At 41.8% G+C, this 18,905-nt stretch overlaps 2 protein-coding genes across 3 annotated transcripts; one reads left to right on the top strand and one right to left on the bottom strand.

Moving 5' to 3' along the window:
• The first annotated feature begins 1,374 nt into the window (after positions 1-1,374).
• On the top strand, positions 1,375-14,608 carry c22h14orf180 (chromosome 22 C14orf180 homolog). 2 transcript variants are annotated; one of them, XM_034563473.1, is made up of 9 exons: positions 1,375-1,828; positions 2,543-2,573; positions 5,978-6,064; positions 7,830-7,950; positions 9,516-9,546; positions 9,666-9,774; positions 11,509-11,672; positions 11,763-11,910; positions 12,675-14,608. In XM_034563473.1, exons 1-9 carry the CDS (start codon positions 1,676-1,678, stop codon positions 12,878-12,880), a joined length of 1,050 nt encoding a protein of 349 aa, XP_034419364.1. In that variant the 5' UTR covers positions 1,375-1,675; the 3' UTR covers positions 12,881-14,608. The 2 variants fall into 2 exon arrangements, with proteins under 2 accessions (XP_034419364.1, XP_034419365.1); XM_034563474.1 differs by having other exon boundaries at positions 11,778-11,910.
• A 738-nt stretch (positions 14,609-15,346) lies between these two features.
• LOC117751555 (transmembrane protein 179-like) lies at positions 15,347-16,668 on the bottom strand. The gene is made up of 4 exons (XM_034563475.1): positions 16,367-16,668; positions 15,770-15,907; positions 15,604-15,682; positions 15,347-15,520 (listed from the first exon to the last, which is right to left on the bottom strand). The coding sequence occupies exons 1-4, from the start codon at positions 16,666-16,668 to the stop codon at positions 15,347-15,349; spliced, it is 693 nt and encodes a 230-aa protein (XP_034419366.1).
• Between the last annotated feature and the right edge of the window lie 2,237 nt (positions 16,669-18,905).

The following is an 18,905-nucleotide window of genomic DNA, read 5'->3' on the forward strand; positions in this document are numbered from 1 at the left end:
GTGACTTCTTGAAATACGTATTGCTGTATTGTTATTGTATCAAAAATTATGCTTCATAACGCTGTTTCAGCTTGAAAGCCTGGCTGGGTCTCCTGTTGCATGGTTGTTGTCAAATGTTGTTAACGTGCAACAAGATCATCCTGTGCCGCCTCCTCTCAGCTGATGTGCTTCTGTTCAGACTGGCCTGTAATGAGGAGATGGAGCCCACTTATTTTCAATTAGGACTGAACCCTGAGTCTCAGCCAGTGGCCTTCTAACTCAATCACATCAAAAGCTTTGCTTACTTTCTCGCTGCATTCCACTTCAACTCTATTGACGGCACAGTAAAGTGAACACAATCACCTGTCTGTGTTCCTCGGTACTCCAGTCGGAAGGGATGAAGCAACCCTGAATCAGCATAATCAAGTCCCGCCGCTGCTCAAGAGGCTGTTAGTCCAAAATGAGCCCTGTTCACAGTTCCCTGTGTCTGACCTGCCAGTGCAGGTTTAATGCTCTCTGGTCCCCCCCGTCCCCCGTCCCCCCCCATTGCTATTCACAACCATTAAAATCCCATCTAGCTTAGCTAGGTGCATCGGACACTAATGGAGACTGACTCTGCCCATTTGCTTTGTGTTTCCCCCATGCATTTCCTCCAGCTATACGCTTGAGTCCAAATGGAGCGATGGTGGGGAGGAGTGCTGCTCTCAAAGTCGAGACGCATTCATGATCCTCTGGATCATCCGTTGATCATGTGCTGTGGTCGTATCTCTTCTTCTCCTTCCCCCCTCTCTCTCTCTCTCTCTCGCTCTCTCTCCAGGCAAAGATTGGCCACACATTAATGTTGATTAGCAGAGTGTGAAGGGAAGTGACCACACATCCAGAGGAGGCACTCCTTGTGAATAAATATGTGTCGTCCTTGTTTGGATAGTGAGTGCATTCTCTCTCATACAGTACAGTGGCTGTTCCTAATGACCCGGTGTTTACATCAGCTCTCTGGTGTGCTTTAGGGAATGTAGAAAAGCTTGCTTTGTCTAAAGGGAATGTGAAACACCCTCCTCACACAGCATGTATTCTAGTTTGCTTGTTGTTGCAAACTTCTTATGCACTTCTCATTTATAAAACATAAGTGGGGTAGTAAGACTTAAAATGGCTCTCTACCACACTGTACTGTTTATATACATAATGCACTGCTCTGAATGCACAGTATTTGGTTTTCATCATCAACACCTACAGCGTTGCAGTTTCCGATTTCAAGGACTGGAGAGAGATCCAGTGTGTTAAACACACGCTGGCAGAGCTACTGTACATGAGCAGAGCAGGGATTGGTCAACAGCTCTGCCACTCAAACAGCAAATACTCCCCGACTTCCTCTGTCCTACTTTCCCGGTGCAACCTGGGAGGAGGGAGGGGAATGGATCTTTTCTATGTGAGTCGCCGGAGCTCCCTCAGCCTGCTCTTTACCACCTGTCCTTGACTTACAGTGCTCAGACGAGACTGAGTGGAAGCTGTGGTGTTCACTCCGCCGTCTGGCTCCGCTCTGTCTGTGTTTATGTGAACAGCTGCATTTTTTTAAATCTTTCACTGTGTGTGTGGCTGTTTCTTTCTACCTGTGGTGCTTCAGTGGAGGGGCGAAAAAAGGAACGTCGGCCGGTGGAGCTCAGATGGGAGGCAGCGCTGGGTCTGTCTAGGACTGGGGATGCTGAACAGGGGGAGGGAGGGCCTGTTTGAGCTGGGGCAGCAGCTCCAGCAGCAGGGGGAGTATCAGGCCGCTCTCCACTGCTTCCTCAGCTGCCTGTTGGGACTGACCCATGTACAGAGCTTCACCTATTTGCCCAACTGCCTACACCAGGTGAGCCATATGCCTGAAGACTTGGCACACACACACATACATACACCATATAACATTTAATTGTCGTTCATCCACATACCAATGTGCATGTTTATTACATGCATCCACAATAATCTGTTGTATCATGTATTTGCACAGCTGTGTTGACACATTTGCATCACTTATCCTTCAGAACATCATACATTACCACAAGCCACATTCAACCTTGGTATCACCAACACCAATGTCAAATTGTATAGCACAGTCCATCATGTGTCCCCGTGTTGACACTGTAAGGCAATTTCATTTTGAGTAGGACTGATAGTGTGCCTGCTGCTAAATGAGGTATCGAAAGCATCACTGTTGTCACATTGTTAAAAATACTGTAGTATCCAGTTCATGCCTGACCCATTGTGTGTGGGCTATGTTTTGTTATTTCTGAGGTCACATGCTGTGTAGCCAGGCCAAAGTCTTAGCAGATTACATACTGGGGTCCTTTTCAAGGCTCTCCTTCAAAAGCAAGGAAACTATTTTAATTCTGGTTAGTAACTGAAGGAATGTCCCTGATGTCAAAAGCCTCTTCAGCAGAACTTTGGAACGTGTGGGACGAAGTTAACCTGACGGATGGTGCTGTGAGGAGAGGAGAATTACTTAGTATGACACACACACAACCGGGAATGATGTTGGTAATTGACTATTTCGTTATTAACCATGTCCCTTGTCTGTGATTTACAGATTGCAGAACTCTTCATCACTGAAAAGAATTGTATCCTTTACTAATTCAGGGAAAGCTTCCCAACCCACCTCAAATCCAACACTTTAACTTCTACCGTCCCTTCAGAATTGTAATTGTTAGCTCGCAGGCTAACTATAGCACTAGCATTCTCTTTCCGTGAGGTGAATATGATAATCTGTGGTTGAAGGCACGGTAAATTCCAGCACAATGAAGGACGTAGACCCTTTATAGAAACCAGTGTAAACTGAGTGCGTGGGCAGAGTGAGTGGATGTCTGTGGGCGAGTTCGTAACACATTTGTCCGAGAATGCCATACATGTTGTATGCAGTCTCTTAAGTGTCTGTCTCTTAAGAGGATTTGCACGCTCTTATCTCTGCACAACAGAGTGGAAGAGCACTAATTAACCTGTATCTGCACTGACAAGCCTGTCCATCGCCACTTCACCGCTTCTATAAACTATAGGAGTGTAGGACACAGAGATAATGGAGAGGATATATTACCTCTGTGGCTCTTCTCACCGTTACTGAGACACACCAACACTTAACTTGCCAGCTCAGGTTATCTAGCTCAGCAAGGCTGTACCCCTTACTGTCCATTTTCCAAAATAGGTAGATTTGCTGAGCTTCACTTCATCATTAGCCATCAGCAGGCCACTTCTCGCCATGTAAAGGTATCTAGTCAAGGGGGGCATTTACCATGACAGGGTTAAATCTTTTGACATACAGAACTTAATTACATAACATCATCAATATTAATGGTGTCATGTCAAACTGTGTCCTTTTATGTATAGTTACTTACCTTGGAACATTATTTTACTTTCACTGTGAGAACATGTAATTACATATCACATTGTTTAGTAGGTCAGCAAAAGAGATTCAATTCAAAATGTTAAAGTGTTTTAAGTATTCATAATTGAATCGCAAACATTATATTTGTAATAACAAAATGCAGTAAGAATTGCATCTGATGGTGCCTTAATTAATAATATAATAGAAAGTATGAGGACATTTTCCATAAGATGAGAAGAAAAAAAGAGTTGCTTCAATTCGTTCACATGAGCATTATGGCAGCTGAAAGTAGGGATGTTGTGATGTTTGCAATGGTCCTCCAGGGAGGAAGGTGAAGGGTCAATGTGCTCAAACTGGAGGAGGATATGGGAATTTTGGGGTTTCACACAAATGCTTATGACAACGGAATTTGCTGTTTCTCCTCACATTTTTTCAGTGGGGTCAAACCACAACTTGGAAACAAAGCTGAATATACATAGTCGAGGCGTGATGTATCGTTATCAGAGCTGGCAGTATCGACAAGTGACCTTTGTCCAAAACCAAAAGCTCTTTTGGCTGCTGAGTGTTTACTGATACGCATTTCGTGGAAAGCGTGCCTACCCAGACAATTTGACTTTAAACTTAAATAAACAGGGATACGAGATATAAATCTGGGCATATCCTATATTTACATTTTTAAAGTGGATATGCACTACATAAAGAGTAGTATTACATAGTCACAGTAGTGAAACATGTAGTCATATTTGATGACATGATTTATAATTCTACTAGCTAGAGTTCATAGTGTACTTTATTTGAGTGTACCCACAGCAGAGTTGTGCTCCACCACACAGACGTGCAGCACAACTCTGCTGTGGGTACACTGTAAGTTATTGTCGAGTTTGGAGAGCAGTCCAATTACGTGTGTGTGTGTGTGTGTGTGTGTGTGTGTGTGTGTGTGTGTGTGTGTGTGTGTGTGTGTGTGTGTGTGTGTGTGTGTGTGTGTGTGTGTGTGTGTGTGTGTGTGTGTGTGTGTGTGTGTGTGTGTGTGTGTGTGTGTGTGTGTGTGTGTGTGTGTGTGTGTGTGTGTGTGTGTGTGTGTGTGTGTCACATTCCCTGGAGAGGATTGTGTGAGATTCTTGTTGTGGTTCAGCCAGGCTAAAAATAGCAGGCAGAAGTAGTAGACTGACCTTTAATGATGCTATTGCATTGCCCTAATCCTCCCTCCCAGATGGTCCACCACACACTCACCTTATTGCCTGCTGCCAGGTGACTCCCAGAGGTATAATGCATATTTTATAATATGTCCAAAACACTTTATTATTAAAAGTGCTGGGTTTTCCTAACAGGACCTGCTATGTCATCTTTTATTGTATTCTACAGCAAATTATTCAGATAGTACATCCACTAATAGCTTTTCAACATCCAGCCCTCACCATTCATTATTTTTCTGGTTGCTCCTCAGAAGTAGTATCTTTTATCTTTCCGTTTACTAACTGTCCTTTACTTTTGTTGAGGAGCAAATGTACATGGGATTTTAACTGCACAGTGTCTAATCTTTTCTGCTGGATCTGTGGCTCGCCTGCAGTACTGACATTATTGTCAAAGTGACAACATGATGGAAACCAGCTGGTGTGGTTTTCAGTTCCATGCTTAACTGAAAACGTGTTGTCCATCTTTCCAACCTCATTAGAAAAGTTGGAGATATTTAGTTGTATGTGAGATATCTTAAAGAATAATTGGCAAATAAAGTGTAAAGCCTAAAATGTAATTTATATTGTTATTCACATTGGAGATCTGGTGTTAAGTAGGACGTTTAGGCAGCCGGGGCTGTGTTTATTTAAAGCATTCTTCTTCCCATTGGTCTATTCACCTGACAAGCATCAGTGGTGTCATTTTACAGTGGAACGGACTCTCAGTACCAATGCTTCCGACAAAATGAAGAGGCTCTATTTTTAGGATGCTTTTTATAGAGAGTTGTTTCATGGAAACAAAAGTGGCATTCAGCTCAATCAAAAGGATTCTGTACATGACACAAAAGGCACGAAAATAGGGAAATTAAAATGATTTGATAGAAATGTGGTGTAATCAGATGAACTACAGTACAAATGCTGAACAAACACCAAAAACTGTAGCTAACAGCTCATAAGCAATAACACCGACATCAGTAGTTGAAATCTGTATTTGCAAAACCCCGACCTCAAGATCAACAATCCCCTTTGGATTACTACACATTCTGTTTGCCTGGTGGGGTTATTCAAGAGAGGGGGGACAAAAACAAAAAGCAAGGCTGTTTTTGACTTCAATAACTTCGCTCGGCTTCTGCCAATCAGCTCGTAGCTCCGTCACTACGAGCTAAACACTCTACAAAGTCACGACTGTTTGCTGTGCTGGTTCCTCATTCCATCGCAAAAAACACATCTTTTTTTACTATAGGTAGCGCCGTAGTAGCACTTTAGTAGCACTTAAATATCTCTTACTGATAGCACTTTGTAGTTTAACTTTATTGAAGAAATTGTACTTTCTCAATTCTTGTTGTTCTGAGTTTGTACTCATGGTTGAATGCACTTATTGTAAGTCGCTTTGGATAAAAGCGTCAGCTAAATGAAATGTAATGTAATGACTAATCCTGTTGACAACTAAGACTGCTCCTTCACCTATAAACAGATGAGAAGGCCCTCCAGTTCATCCAGGCTGAGAAAATGTTCTATGAGGTGGCATTGATCGAGCTCACAACTCTTCATGGGAGCACAGGCAAGTACTTTTGACATTAAGATACGGATGAATACTTCTGGGAATATACTGTAAGTGCATTAACAGTATGCATGAACTGTGCATATATTATGCAGCCTTGGATACGCCATATACTTTGACTTTGAATGTCTTTTGGTAATACTGTATTTGGCTAATTATAGGTCATGTAGAGATGGTGTTCATTTTATTTCATTCTAATTCATTACTAAGCTACATATGGAGTATTTTAGTCAGTGACAATCAGATTGGCTGAAAGTTAGTTTTACAGGTGTTGAGCTCAAATTGTATCTTCAGAGGAATTTCCTAAAAAAAGGGGCTCTAGTTGAACTCTGTCATAAAAATTCACAATGTATTTATTTTTTTAATTCATAGTTGTCTTATATACTGAACTATAAATGTAATGTAATAGATGTACTAAGTCGCCATGGTTACACATTATCATATTCTACATTTTCTCTATTTCCCTTTTAACAATCACAAATTCCTAACTTTAAGGAAATCATTACAAAACAATAGACCTGTTAAATGTTTTTTGTTTCTTGGCTCGCATCACTGGGAATGGTGCGTGATGCAAAGTAGTATAGAATCAATTACATTTTGTATCTAATCTTGAGGCTGTTAGCAAAGCACCAGATGCACTGAAGCTGACAGTCTGAGTTTGTAGTGGGCAGCTCTCCAAAGTTATGTATCTGTAACCTGCATCTACAAACTAATTACTATTACACAATGTGTTTCTGTCACACCTGAAAAACCTAATCTGTTCACTGATTATGCCAATATGAAATGAAATCCCATTTTACCCAAGTTCATCTTTGTTTACTATATGCTTGGTGGAGCTTTAATTGGGCATTCACAGCGAGGTTGCTCATTCATCACCTGCTGCTGCTCCAGACGTCTGCCTCTTCCTCTTCCTCTTCCTCTGTGTCTGCTGATGCAGCAGTGCAGTGTAGCGTGGGCACAGTGTACAGACATGGTAGAAGACAAATGGCCACACTTTGCTCTTTCTCATTAGGAGCTGTGTGTCGCCATAGAATACTGAAGCCCCTGATTCAGCACTCACTTGGATTGAATGCTAGACTTCTCCAGCGGCAGAGCTGGCACTATAGCTGCAGCTTAGACGCTCTCATTCTCAAGTGTACCCTTCTCAGTATTTCCCCACCGACAGCTCACATCATTTTAATTGTGTGGTTTATTGTAACGCATACAAAAGACTTAGTAACTTGCAATGATTTAGTTGGATTACAAGTCAAACTAACGACCACCTCCATTATTGTATGTGTATTTGGTGTGTAGAGTACACACTGTATGTTTGTGGTGTGTCACCATGTGCCTGCGTGGGTCTCAGTGTTACAGTGTGGGCGTGGTGAGTGTGTTGTTTGACTCCCTTATCCTCTCTCCTGCCCTTATCTCTGCTCCTCAGTTGACTCCACTGTGCTGTTCAGGTTCAGGCAGTAGTGCCAGACAGGCTGATAGACAGATACCTAGGCTTGTTGGGCTTTATTGTTCAACCTCTGTGCTGTGGTAGAGACGTAAAGCGATCAGAGGACAGTGAGGACAGTGAGGACAGTGAGGACAGTGAGGACAGTGAGGACAGTGAGGACAGTGAGTGAGTGAGTGAGTGAGTGAGTGAGTGAGTGAGTGAGTGAGTGAGTGAGTGAGTGAGTGAGTGAGTGAGTGAGTGAGTGAGTGAGTGAGTGAGTGAGTGAGTGAGTGAGTGAGAGAGAGAGAACTGTCTGTGATTCCATGCCCTGTGTTTGTGTAACAGGGCCTCAGGAGGAGGCGACGCTGGGCTCTGGAGGATGGACAACCCCAGAGGAGCTTTCGGAGCAAGCCTCCCAGGCACAGCAACTCGAACGGCTGGCCCAGCTCTGCATCATGAGCAAACAGTAGGTAAAACTGTGTCCTGCAGTCGCTTCTGTTGTGGTGGAATTAATGAGACGTTTTGTGTTGTGGGAGTGTAGGGGCTCAGTGGGCTCATCAGTAGTGAATTTATATATAACGTGTATATATATCATTTCACAGAGCTGAAGTGAAAATATGTGCTGATTCAGTTGTAACAAAGCAAACAATATATTTGCATTTGTTTCTGTTATCAGTTTTAATACGACAGAAGCTTCATCTTGGACTGAAATAATCTTGAGATAAATCATTTACTACAAGATCACAGAACTGAATATTTGGCTTACTAGGGTAAAAATAGTGACAGTTTGAAAAAAACACTTTAAGTATCATTTTATTTGTCATGTTTATAAATGTTTTCAAAGTTAAACTTCTGCTTCAAGTCTTTAATTTCTCTGTAGATATGGAGAAAAGAGACACTACACTTATCGTGAGTGTTAGAGAAGGAACACCTTAACTGGATCTGGTGTCTCCTGTTGCAGTGGTACTTTGTAAGGCTGTAGCATGCACCTATTTTCTGTGCCTCTGTTGTCATTGTTGGGATAAGGCCATTTAACCTGATTGCCAGAGAGGGTGACAGATAATGGAAGGTTTGCTCAACTGAGGGCTGGTCACAGTGCTTTATTAATGCAAGGCGCCTACAGCAGTTACACTTCAATGAGATTGTACTGATTGTGCTTTGGTTTCTGGCTAAATAAGAACAGGATGCAATTTTATTCCACTCTTTGATCTTTTCTTGCAGACCTTCCCTGTTAGGACTATAAAAAGTACAAAATGTGGAACAAACAAAATAAAACCCACAAATTAGCTTTGGTTTCTCGAAGGGGGGGATAGTCTTGATGCCTCAAAGTTCTTACTACCTTAACATAAGCCTCAGTCCTAGTCTTTCCTTCATTTCGACAGGAAGTTGTAATACTTCCTGAATCTTTCGAAAGTCCTTTGGGCCCGGCGAAGGGCTTTTCTGTCTCTGCCGATCAGATGTCCCCTAAAAAGTAAGTTCTAAAGCAGTGCAAACTGACACCTGTCCATTACTAATTGAAAGGAAGTGTGGATTTGGAACAGCAAAGCTGACATATGTCACACTAAACAGAGCTTGCTCTACATCTATAGGCACATGTGAGGGTGATGAATGTCTTTGGCTGACTTTCCAGGGCCGATATGAGCAGAACAGCTGGCAGATTCTCAATGTCCCACATCATGTTCATCTAGCTTAGCACTAAGCAGAAGAGTAGTGGAAAGGCACAAGTCAGTAAACCAACCTGAAAGCGCCATGCCTTCTGTCATTCACCCTGGAGAATAGAAAAGGGGCCGTCAGTGCTGGCAGAAATAGCTTTCCACTTCCTCCATAATGCACCTGAGCATGCTCCCAATGTCTAATCACAGCGAACGCGTTTAGATTTCTCATGCTGCTAAAACAGATACGCTGACCTGGCAATGCAGCACGGGCCACTACATTAGATTAAGGTCAGGCGCTGCTGTTGTTGTCTTGTGTTTGGATGGAAAAAGAAAGTATTGTATTTGTTTAACGATGCCATTTTCCTTTTTCTTTCAGACCACATCTTGCTTTAGAATACAGCGGTAAGGTATGTACTTCATTCTCTTTGCTTTCTTTCTAGATGTTTGAACAAATGAATAAATAAAAGTGTTTATGGCACTCTTGTTTCCATTTAAAATCTCCGCCCTCTGTTAATTAATCTTTCAGGCTGCAAAGATCCACCAGAGGGCCTTTGGTAATGACCACCCCATCACAGCCAGAAGCCTGGAGCTTATGGCTACTGTCTATGCTGAGATCGGCAAGACTGAATATTCAGGTGAACCCCCACCCGGGATGATTGACGCAGTGTTGCACAGTAAACACTGATGTCATCCTGACTGATCAGCAAACATTGTTGTATATGATGGAACATTTAGTCTGACGCATGAAGGTGGAGACCTCACTGTCTCATGAGACTGTCTCACCAGAACAGTGATGTTGATCTTGAGAACAAGTTATCTCCTCTCTGCTTTGGAGACACACAGCACAGTGAGGATGTGTTTTAAAGCCATCCACTTACCCTTTAAAGTTTAAAGCATGTCAAGCCGTGACCATGTTAAGTTAATAAAGACTTGCAGTTATGTCGGACACGAGTGCTTTTATGCAAAGAGACAAAGAAAAGCAGCTCTGTGACAGTTTGAGGGCACAGTTGTGTTGTACAGTATGTATGCTTGGCTTGCATTAAGAGGGAGCAACACTCTGAACGCTGCGTTTTTGGGAAGACTGCTGTGATGTAAAAAGCAATGTTCACAAACCAGCCTTGTTGTCGAGTCAGCTTTCGGAGGCAACGGTGCTGAACTGGGCCGGCTACAGAAAGACACGAGTTTGCAGCATATAAAGACACAGATTTACAACTCTCCTCGTTGTTCACCTCAGATGGTGTTAAACATTTCTGGTGAACTGGTGAGAGTGCAGGGTCAGAGAGGGGTTGTATCTGTTGTTGCGGATCATAACACGCAGTCTCTGCGACCTTTTGTTTTGTGTTGTACACAGAAATCAGGCCCTCAGTAAGATGCTTCAACAGATGCATGTTTAACTGGTCACATTTATTATTTATCTTGTCTCTTAGACAAACTATTTGTGTTTGTTTATGAGTTTAATTGGTACGTCAAATAGAGTATGTCGTGTAGCAGTATGTTGTGCACTTTTCCCCACTAATACCTTGCATATAGTCTCTTGTGCATATAGTCTCTTGTGAAATAGGTTAAACTGTCCCTAAATAGGTGACCCATGTTTTTTATTTGATTGACTTTGGTTAAAAATCAAAACAACTGGAAAGTGAGGCATATTTGACCATCTTTTACTATCTGTTAATATAGAGTATGTAGTCCAAAGGATTGCTACAAGCAGCATATTCCTGTTGAAGTAACAAGGTAATATCTAAATAAGAAATGCTTGTTAAAATAATGGCTAACCCATTTTCTCTACAGTTTTATAATTATTAAACATGTTTTCTCACAGATTGAACAACCTTTACTCTTGTTTGTTGTACAAAGAAAGTGTACACCTACTGTGTACATCTGCTGGGCTGTGTCTCTCTCTGTCAATCAATTGTTCTCCATAGAGACCCAAAACAGTAATACATTGACTTATTAGTTGTTTAAGTCAGACAATGAGTGATTCCAGTGTTGACAGACAAAACATTAACAGTAGTTCATAAACTTTCACACAATATAAATGAAACAACAACCAGACTGACCTCATTTTACCTCCTTTTTTAACCTTTATTGGAAGTAGTTTTTGTGGAGATCAAGGAAAGTTAAACTTGGTGAGTCTGACCAGAACTTCTTTTTTTTTTTCTTTGAGCGCAAACATATTGTCAAGGGAAATGTGATCTAGATGTTGTTGACTTCCTGTTTGTAAGCTGTACTCGCCCTGGCTCTGACCGTTAACACTGGTGTCGTTTCTGAGAACCATTTGCATGTTTACTTTTGTATGTTCAACCTCGCCTCGTTCCAGGCTGTGTGAAGCTGCACTAGGTCACTACTCATGTATATGGTTCTCTTACTAGACTCCCTGGGTCAGTGTGTATCTGCACTGTCCAAACGCTTTGCTGCTGCAGAGTCCATCCGAGACACCGTCAGCTGTATTCCTCATTCCCACCGGGAGAAACACTCAGAGGTCCGCCACAGAAAGGACACCCACCACCAACAGGAGGAGGCACTGGATCCTAAGGTAGTGACAACAACACCTGCACTTATCTTGAGCAATGTTGCTCTGATAGAAGCAGTTTGTTTGTAGGAGATGTGGTTATTTCATCCTCAGCTGTATCTGATGCAGGTAACCAATGGCAAAGTCCCCTCCTCCATTCTAAAGAGACCCAGTCCCAACTCCGGGTCAGACACAGAACCAAACCACAGACGGAAAGGCAAGCGGAGGGTTCGATTCAGGGAGCCAGAGACCACAGTACATGGTGAGAAAACAGACAAGTAAAGTGTGTCACATGTCCAGCCTGCTCAGGCACAGATGTGTTTGTGCATCCGGAGAGAACTTGCCGTACAGGATCCTGAATGAGGGAATGCATTCATTCAACAAGATGAATGTAATTTGTATTGTTTATAGAAAAAGAAAAAGAAACGCTCAATGTGTGCCATCCCAGATTGCATATGTAACCGCAGTGTATGCCCTGCCCTTAGCAATAAAGAGAGCGGACAAAATGCATTACAGCATCCTGACATTGCATCGTAAACTATTGTCCTTTGGAGATTCTTTACTATTTAAAAATAATGTAATGCTGTGGGACTTCCAAACATCAAGTCATTTACTCTTTGTAATTAATTCTGTATGCAAATGAGGCTCCATGGAGTCTGTTCCAGAGAGATAGTAGAGTCTACGAGGGCTCAGCGGCTGGTTGGTAGCTGCTGTACATCAGAGGTTGACTGATTTAAAAAGTGATTTAGGTTAATTGTGAGGTCAAAGTTTTTTTTTTTTTTTTTTATGGATTTCACTGTCACTCCCTTTTTAACAATGATTGAAACACAGAGCACCAGTTTGTGTGACAAGGCCTCGACTACACTGTGTATAGTCACATTCAATTTTCCATTAAAAAAAACATGCCTTTACTTTGTTAGGTCAACAGGAAAGAGAACTATCTGTGCATGTGACAATTCAAATGCTCATTTACAAATCAAAATTGTGAAAGAAAAAAAACAACTGGTTTTGGTGTTCTGTTTGTAGCCTATGAGACGACAGCGTCCCGCCCCCACCTCGCCCTGTTCACCTGCCTCTTCCTGCTGATGTCATTCCTGGGTGTGGCCATGTACTGCACAGACCAACGGCGCCCACAGCGAGTGTGTGAGGAGCTGGAGGACGGTCTGTCTGTCTACCTGCTGCATATGAAACGGCTTGTGTGGGGCTGCTGGATATGGCTGACCATGCAGTGACTGAGACCCGCCACAGGTGGAGACATGGGGCCTCCTTTAATTTTTTCAGAGCCCTGTTTTTTTCCTGTCTCTGAAGGAGCCTACAAGAGCCTACAAACACCTCGGCCTTTTGGCAAGGCTCTGTCTGTGCTGTTCAACCACTCGCAGTGAAAAAGGGAACATGTTTATTCCCAGAAAAATGTAGCTTCCATGGCTTTATGTACAAATGTGCTAAGGTGGTGGGTACGCCACTCCTTATTTCATGTGCGATTTTGCATTTCTGCAATGTTGATGCTCACATATACCGCTCAGTGAGTCCCAACAACCATGTCACTGTCTAATGTATGTGAGTGACTGTTTTCATGGAATGTATTGAAACATGGAATGTTTCAATACTGAAACATGGAATGTTTTCGTTTTTGGAATGTATTGAAACATGGAATGTTTCAATACATGATTTGTGTACATCAGATATTACACAGAACTGAATGTGTATAAATGGTTCAATATATAATAAGGACTATCAAAATGTTCTGCCTTGTAATTGCACATAAATGAATGTAGAGAAGTTTGGAAACAGCTTTGATTGGATAACTGTTGGATAATTATCTGTGAGATAGAAAACACAGGGCTGCATCACTTCACAGCACCAGGTTGAATGTCTAGCAGATGAAAAACACCTCTTTCTTTCCAGACCGTCTGGTCCCCTGTACAATCGACTGTCTCCAGCTGATTCCTAGCTCCACTGAGGAAAAAATCTACAGCACAATGTTATGAATTTTCTCACCTTATCTAATATCGAAGAGAATATACTCGTACTGAATGAATACTAATGCTTTTGACAGTGTTCCTCTTTATAACCGCTTGAATCTCACAAAATATCCTTGATCCTAAATGTTATTTATTCTTCTATACTGTATATCTGCATCTACGAAAATATCCAACTTCAAACTATTTCCGTTTTTTTTTATTACTTTTTGTTACCTGTTATATTTCTATTTAAAAACTATAATATTCAGGTTTTAACCGTGATGACAAAGGCTCATCAAGCTTTGGACAAAAATAATATGTATCATTTGTATCAAGTTCATTGCCATTAATATGAGGCCAAACAGAAATATGACCATTGATGATGATTCTGTATATTATTTTGCGAGTCCCTTTATCAAATGAAGCAACAACAAAAAAGATAGAAATCACACAAATGGATTATAGGAATCATTGGGCACAGATCCCAAAGACCTCTCATTATTAGCAATAACACACATGACATGGTTTCCAGTAAAACATCTTTATATAACAGGTTTCAGGGAAATTGTTGGATTAGAGGTTTTGCGTTTGAATGTCAAAGCAATATCAGGCTAATACACCTGTGTAGAAGAAAGAAACACTCTCTGCTCTGTATTGTCAAACTAAATTGTCATTAGCAATAAAACAATACCCAGTGAACTCATGTCCTGCATATACACATTTATCTTAGAAGCTGCATTTCCCGGCTGTCCAAACGTTTATGGTCACTTTGTAAGAAGTGCCTTTATGGAAGGTTTTCTTAGTTCCTACCGTGTTATGATTTCAGTTGTTTTGAATAAAACTGTCATTGCCTATCAAGGTCAAGGAGCTGATTTGCTATCTTCCTGTAATCTCTGGCCATATGCGAGTGTGTGATGTGAATGTAACAAGGAGAGGTGCGTGCAGGGACATTTGTGCGTCTACTCACAGTAATACCGTATATTGGTTGTCGCCTATAAAGTGTGAAGAGAAGCCTGAGTTACTATGTGGCAAAAAATAGGATTTTTTAAAACATTTTTATCTCACACAGATTGCTAAAAGCATTTTTAGAGCATCTGCCCGATACATGAATGTTCTGAACTATAATTTGTCATTTTCATAAAACACTCTTTGTAACTGCTGATAAAAGTATGACATGCACTGCAACAGCCTTTTTTTTTTCTTTTTTACTTTGCAGCAGCATGCAAATAAGTGCACATCAGTAAGAAAGCCTTCTTTAGGAACACATTTAATGGTGTATAAAACTAAATAACATTCCTTTACATCTAAAAGCCATCACCCTATTAATTTGTCATGCATTATGTCCATGCAGAAGTTTCACAAAGATAACAGGATCCGTCAGCCAATCTGTCCACGCTATTAATGCTGTGCTTAATAGAAATTCATGAGCTGAGAAAAACTGGGTGTCCATTTCCCTTAAATGGCTTTAGTGTGTGTGTGTGTGTGTGTGTGTGTGTGTGTGTGTGTGTGTGAGGTTTGCACACAGTGGATGAATAAACTAGATTGTGCAAGGATTAACAACCACTGGGAGATTTGTTTGAGGACTTGCATTTGGAGAACATATCTAAAACCTTCTGTTTGATTGGATCCATGATCATTGGGAGCAAAAGCTAACTTGATTGTCTACAGAGGCAAACGTTGGTGTTTCTCATGGTAGGAGAGAGAGGACTGGTTGAGTGAGTGTGTGTCCTCTAGATTCTAGATCAGGCCTGCCTTGAGGTCAGAGTGGCGTCGTGAGGAGCGGCCAAGTAGAAGATCCTTCTCGTGGATCAGGCTGTCCAGCAGGTCCTCTTGTCTGTAGTTGTGATAGACCTTCAGGAAGGCCATCACTGCAATGCCAAGCCAGGTGAGCCATGCAGCCCACAGGCCAAACTGAAGGACGGAAGGCAATTATTGTACATATGATTGAGATTCAAGATTATGTCTGTCTTGAACAATATGAACCATAGTCTTACCTGAGCGATAGCAAACTGGTCGTAGAAAGCAGAGTTGTCCAGGCCGAGTTCTAGATCAGTGTCCTGCAGGTCCTCGCAGCTAACATGTGACACATAAACTGGTATGAAGAAACACCACTGTACTGTGATTAAAAATGTCAGAAAAGTTTGAGTGGTGCTCTCTCACCTGCTAGGCATTGTCCCGCCCTCTGTGACAGAGTCACACCACATGTTGAAGCCCACGCTGACGATGGTGCTGGACAGGAAGACTGTGAACACCACCAAGGAGCTGATCAGCAGGTTGAGGAAGGCGTTGAAGAGGGAGCTGCAGACCGGGAACACGGAAACGGAAAAGGATAACAACTGTGAAATCTCTGCATATTTAATAAATGTGAACTGTAAATCTTTAACACACTTATCGCACAGTAGGATTTAATTAAATACATTTTTTACATGAAAAATAGTGACAGGTTGTAAATACTGTGCATGTGAGTGACATTTATGATTTCGGTGTTTCAAAGGCAAGTGCATCCCCTCCATCTTTGTAATAGAGGACAACAGTGACGTTGTTATTCCATTCTAAGTGTTTTCTCTTCATAGTATATATATATATATATATATATATATATATATATATATATATATATATATATATAGCATGCCTCTTCCAGAGCAGCGCACATTTAAGGGCGTCGAGGAGACGCACGCAGCATTGACTTTAAGAGTGCAGGTGTCCTGCGCGGTCTGAACAGTGTGTCGCGAGCTCAGGGAGACGGTCACTCACTCGTCGTGTCCTTTGCACAGGAAGAAGAGCAGCCTCCACGCCTGGACCGCGGACAGGATGAGCGACGATATCCCGACAAAAGTGATGAAGCTGCAGGAGGACTCGGAGCCCCACTCCTCCACGATGAACCGCTGCTTCGACACCGTGATGTTCTCGTTTTGCCACATTCCGCGCGTGAACAGCAGGCATTTCCCTCGGAAATCCTCCGTGTTTTCTGACAGAGGCACCACGGCGATGAAGCCGAATACGAAGGCTAAAAAATAAAGGATGCACTGGCCGAAAATTAAATTATCGAGGGCCATTTTTGCGTCTCCCTCTTCGGCTCTGTGTCCTGGAACAACTGCGGCTGCGCAGTGGAGGCATCGATGAGCCGAGGCTCAGCATCCGATGTTATGCTGCAAATTAATGAGCAGCCTTAGGCCTTCGGGGCTCTCCATCTTATCTCCACCCAGGCCGTGGATGTCTTCACTGGTGTTCCCATTTGCAACAGTTTAAGCATTTAACTGTTCATTGTGACATTTAACCCCATAAGGACAATTCATTTGAACCATACAGCATTTCATGTTCTGTTTCAGCATGTTCAATCTCTTCATTAAAGCTTTAAGATGTTCACAATAAGAGGGATAGTCAAACATTTCACTCATGTTTGTTTTGTGCCTTATTTATTTCCCAAAATTGCTTGCCTTATTTGCTTTTTTTTAGAAACCTTGTAATCTGCACTATTTATAAATAAGGCTCTGTAGATTTTAACAAAGTCGGGCTTCACAGCCTGAGTTTGTAGAGAGGTTAATGTTAAAAGGTGTTACCTCCGGCTAGATAAGCCAGTGCACTCACAAATGAGAGTAATGGTTTGTTTATACATGGTGGGCTCCTTAAGGACGGGCAGGTAGCTGTCACAGCCATCTGACACGCTTCACTGAGCCCATCTGGTGAGTGTCTTTCAACCCCAGTGCCGCTCACAGTGGGCAAGGCATCTGCATGCTCAGACGATCCTTGCCTTTATGTACTTTACAGATGCAGGATGTTGCAAAATGTTTGGATAAAAAGACCACCGTCTAATTCTCTAAAAAACGTTGTGACACTGATTAGAATATTTAAAACCTTATTTTTAGAGGGAAAACGTGAAACGACAAAGTGAACAGCTTCTTTCGAGGCTGGCATTGAGTCATTTTGTGTCCAAAAATATTAATCTTGCAGCAGTTTCCTGTGAAATATCCAATGCAACACAAAGACAAGTATTTATACTGGAGCATTCCAGACATAAGACGGCCATTTGTATCCATCATACCAACTGCAGCATTTTGCATCCACTCCCTTGCACATGATTTATGTGTAATTTTGCTGCATCGCAGCACTCTGATTCCCATGATGTTATCAGCTCTCAGGTTAGTTTGAGTTGCTGTGTGGTTGCTTTTGTGTGTGTGTTGTCTTGGTTTGCTTTAGCATCATTGGGCTTTTTTTCTTTGCCAGATTTTTATTATCTGGCATATGACAAATTGTCCAGATGACTACTTCCTGTAATAAATGACTTTGCAGTTAAGTCCTTTCTTTTGATATATTATCACTCGAGTATTGTACTGCTTGCAGCTTTTTAACATGTTTTCTAATAGAAAAATCTAAGCACAGAACAGCAAAAAGTAGGAAAAAATGAGGAGGGGACTATAACTCTGCTGCCATGCTCATGTTGTCTCTGGCTAGACAAGATGAGCAGACATCATCTGGTATCAGAGCTGCTGTCACACCTGCAAGGTCACAATAACTCCATAAAGGCACTCCTGTCCTACACAAACAGGATATTACATGCACATCCTCATGCACAGAACTCCAAACCACACTTTTAAATAATACAGCATGTGTGGGCTTCGGAACGAGGCACCCAGTGGAGACCCAGTGCAGAAGTGTGTCAAGCTGAAATATGTGTTAAGTTATTCACCCCCAGAACAAGCCACGGGGGGAGGGAGGGATGGAAGGAGGAGAATGCTAACCCGAATGTAGTCTCTTGGTACTGTGCAAATATGGGGAGCGATGGGCAGCGGAAAGCATTGGGAGGTCATCCATTTTTCATGAGATCCAATGGCAGCAAAGCAAACATCCTTTTTTCAAGAGGAAAAAAACTGAAGAATCGTATGTGCAGAATAATTTTCAAGGACACCACTGCTTTTATAATGCAGTGCATTTATGTTTGAAATGGACCTACACGCATCATTTTGACCAGATAATACACATACACAATACAAACCAAACTATCTATTTTACTGGACTTTTAATTTGCAATATATTTAATAATTTAAGTTTATCAATAATTCCTGAGAAATTCATTATTTCTGACACGTGGTATGACAGTGGAAGACAAAGGGTGTGGCGGGACAATATCACTGTCGTATGTCAGTGAGTTTATTTGGGTGTGAGTTAATCCTTACAATATTGCTTTAGGTTAATATATCAAATTCAATATATTTCTGAATCAAAAGAAAAGACTTGGAGAATATATTACAACCGGTTCAGTTCCCCACTGTCCTGTGTCATAGATGTGCTACAT

Source organism: Cyclopterus lumpus, chromosome 22 (genome assembly GCF_009769545.1).
Source record: "Cyclopterus lumpus isolate fCycLum1 chromosome 22, fCycLum1.pri, whole genome shotgun sequence".
NCBI lineage: Eukaryota > Metazoa > Chordata > Actinopteri > Perciformes > Cyclopteridae > Cyclopterus > Cyclopterus lumpus.

Bases quoted from the DNA above. Each gene is read 5' to 3' on its own strand.
- c22h14orf180 (XM_034563473.1), top strand. From the start codon at position 1,676: ATGCTGAACAGGGGGAGGGAGGGCCTGTTTGAGCTGGGGCAGCAGCTC. The intron at 2,574-5,977 runs GTATCCTTTACT...ACCTATAAACAG, and splicing joins CTTCATCACTGAAAAGAATT to ATGAGAAGGCCCTCCAGTTC. The intron at 9,547-9,665 runs GTATGTACTTCA...TTAATCTTTCAG, and splicing joins CTTTAGAATACAGCGGTAAG to GCTGCAAAGATCCACCAGAG.
- LOC117751555 (XM_034563475.1), bottom strand. From the start codon at position 16,668: ATGGCCCTCGATAATTTAATTTTCGGCCAGTGCATCCTTTATTTTTTA. The intron at 15,908-16,366 runs GTGAGTGACCGT...CCCGGTCTGCAG, and splicing joins CTGTGCAAAGGACACGACGA to CTCCCTCTTCAACGCCTTCC. The intron at 15,521-15,603 runs GTAAGACTATGG...TCCGTCCTTCAG, and splicing joins ACCAGTTTGCTATCGCTCAG to TTTGGCCTGTGGGCTGCATG.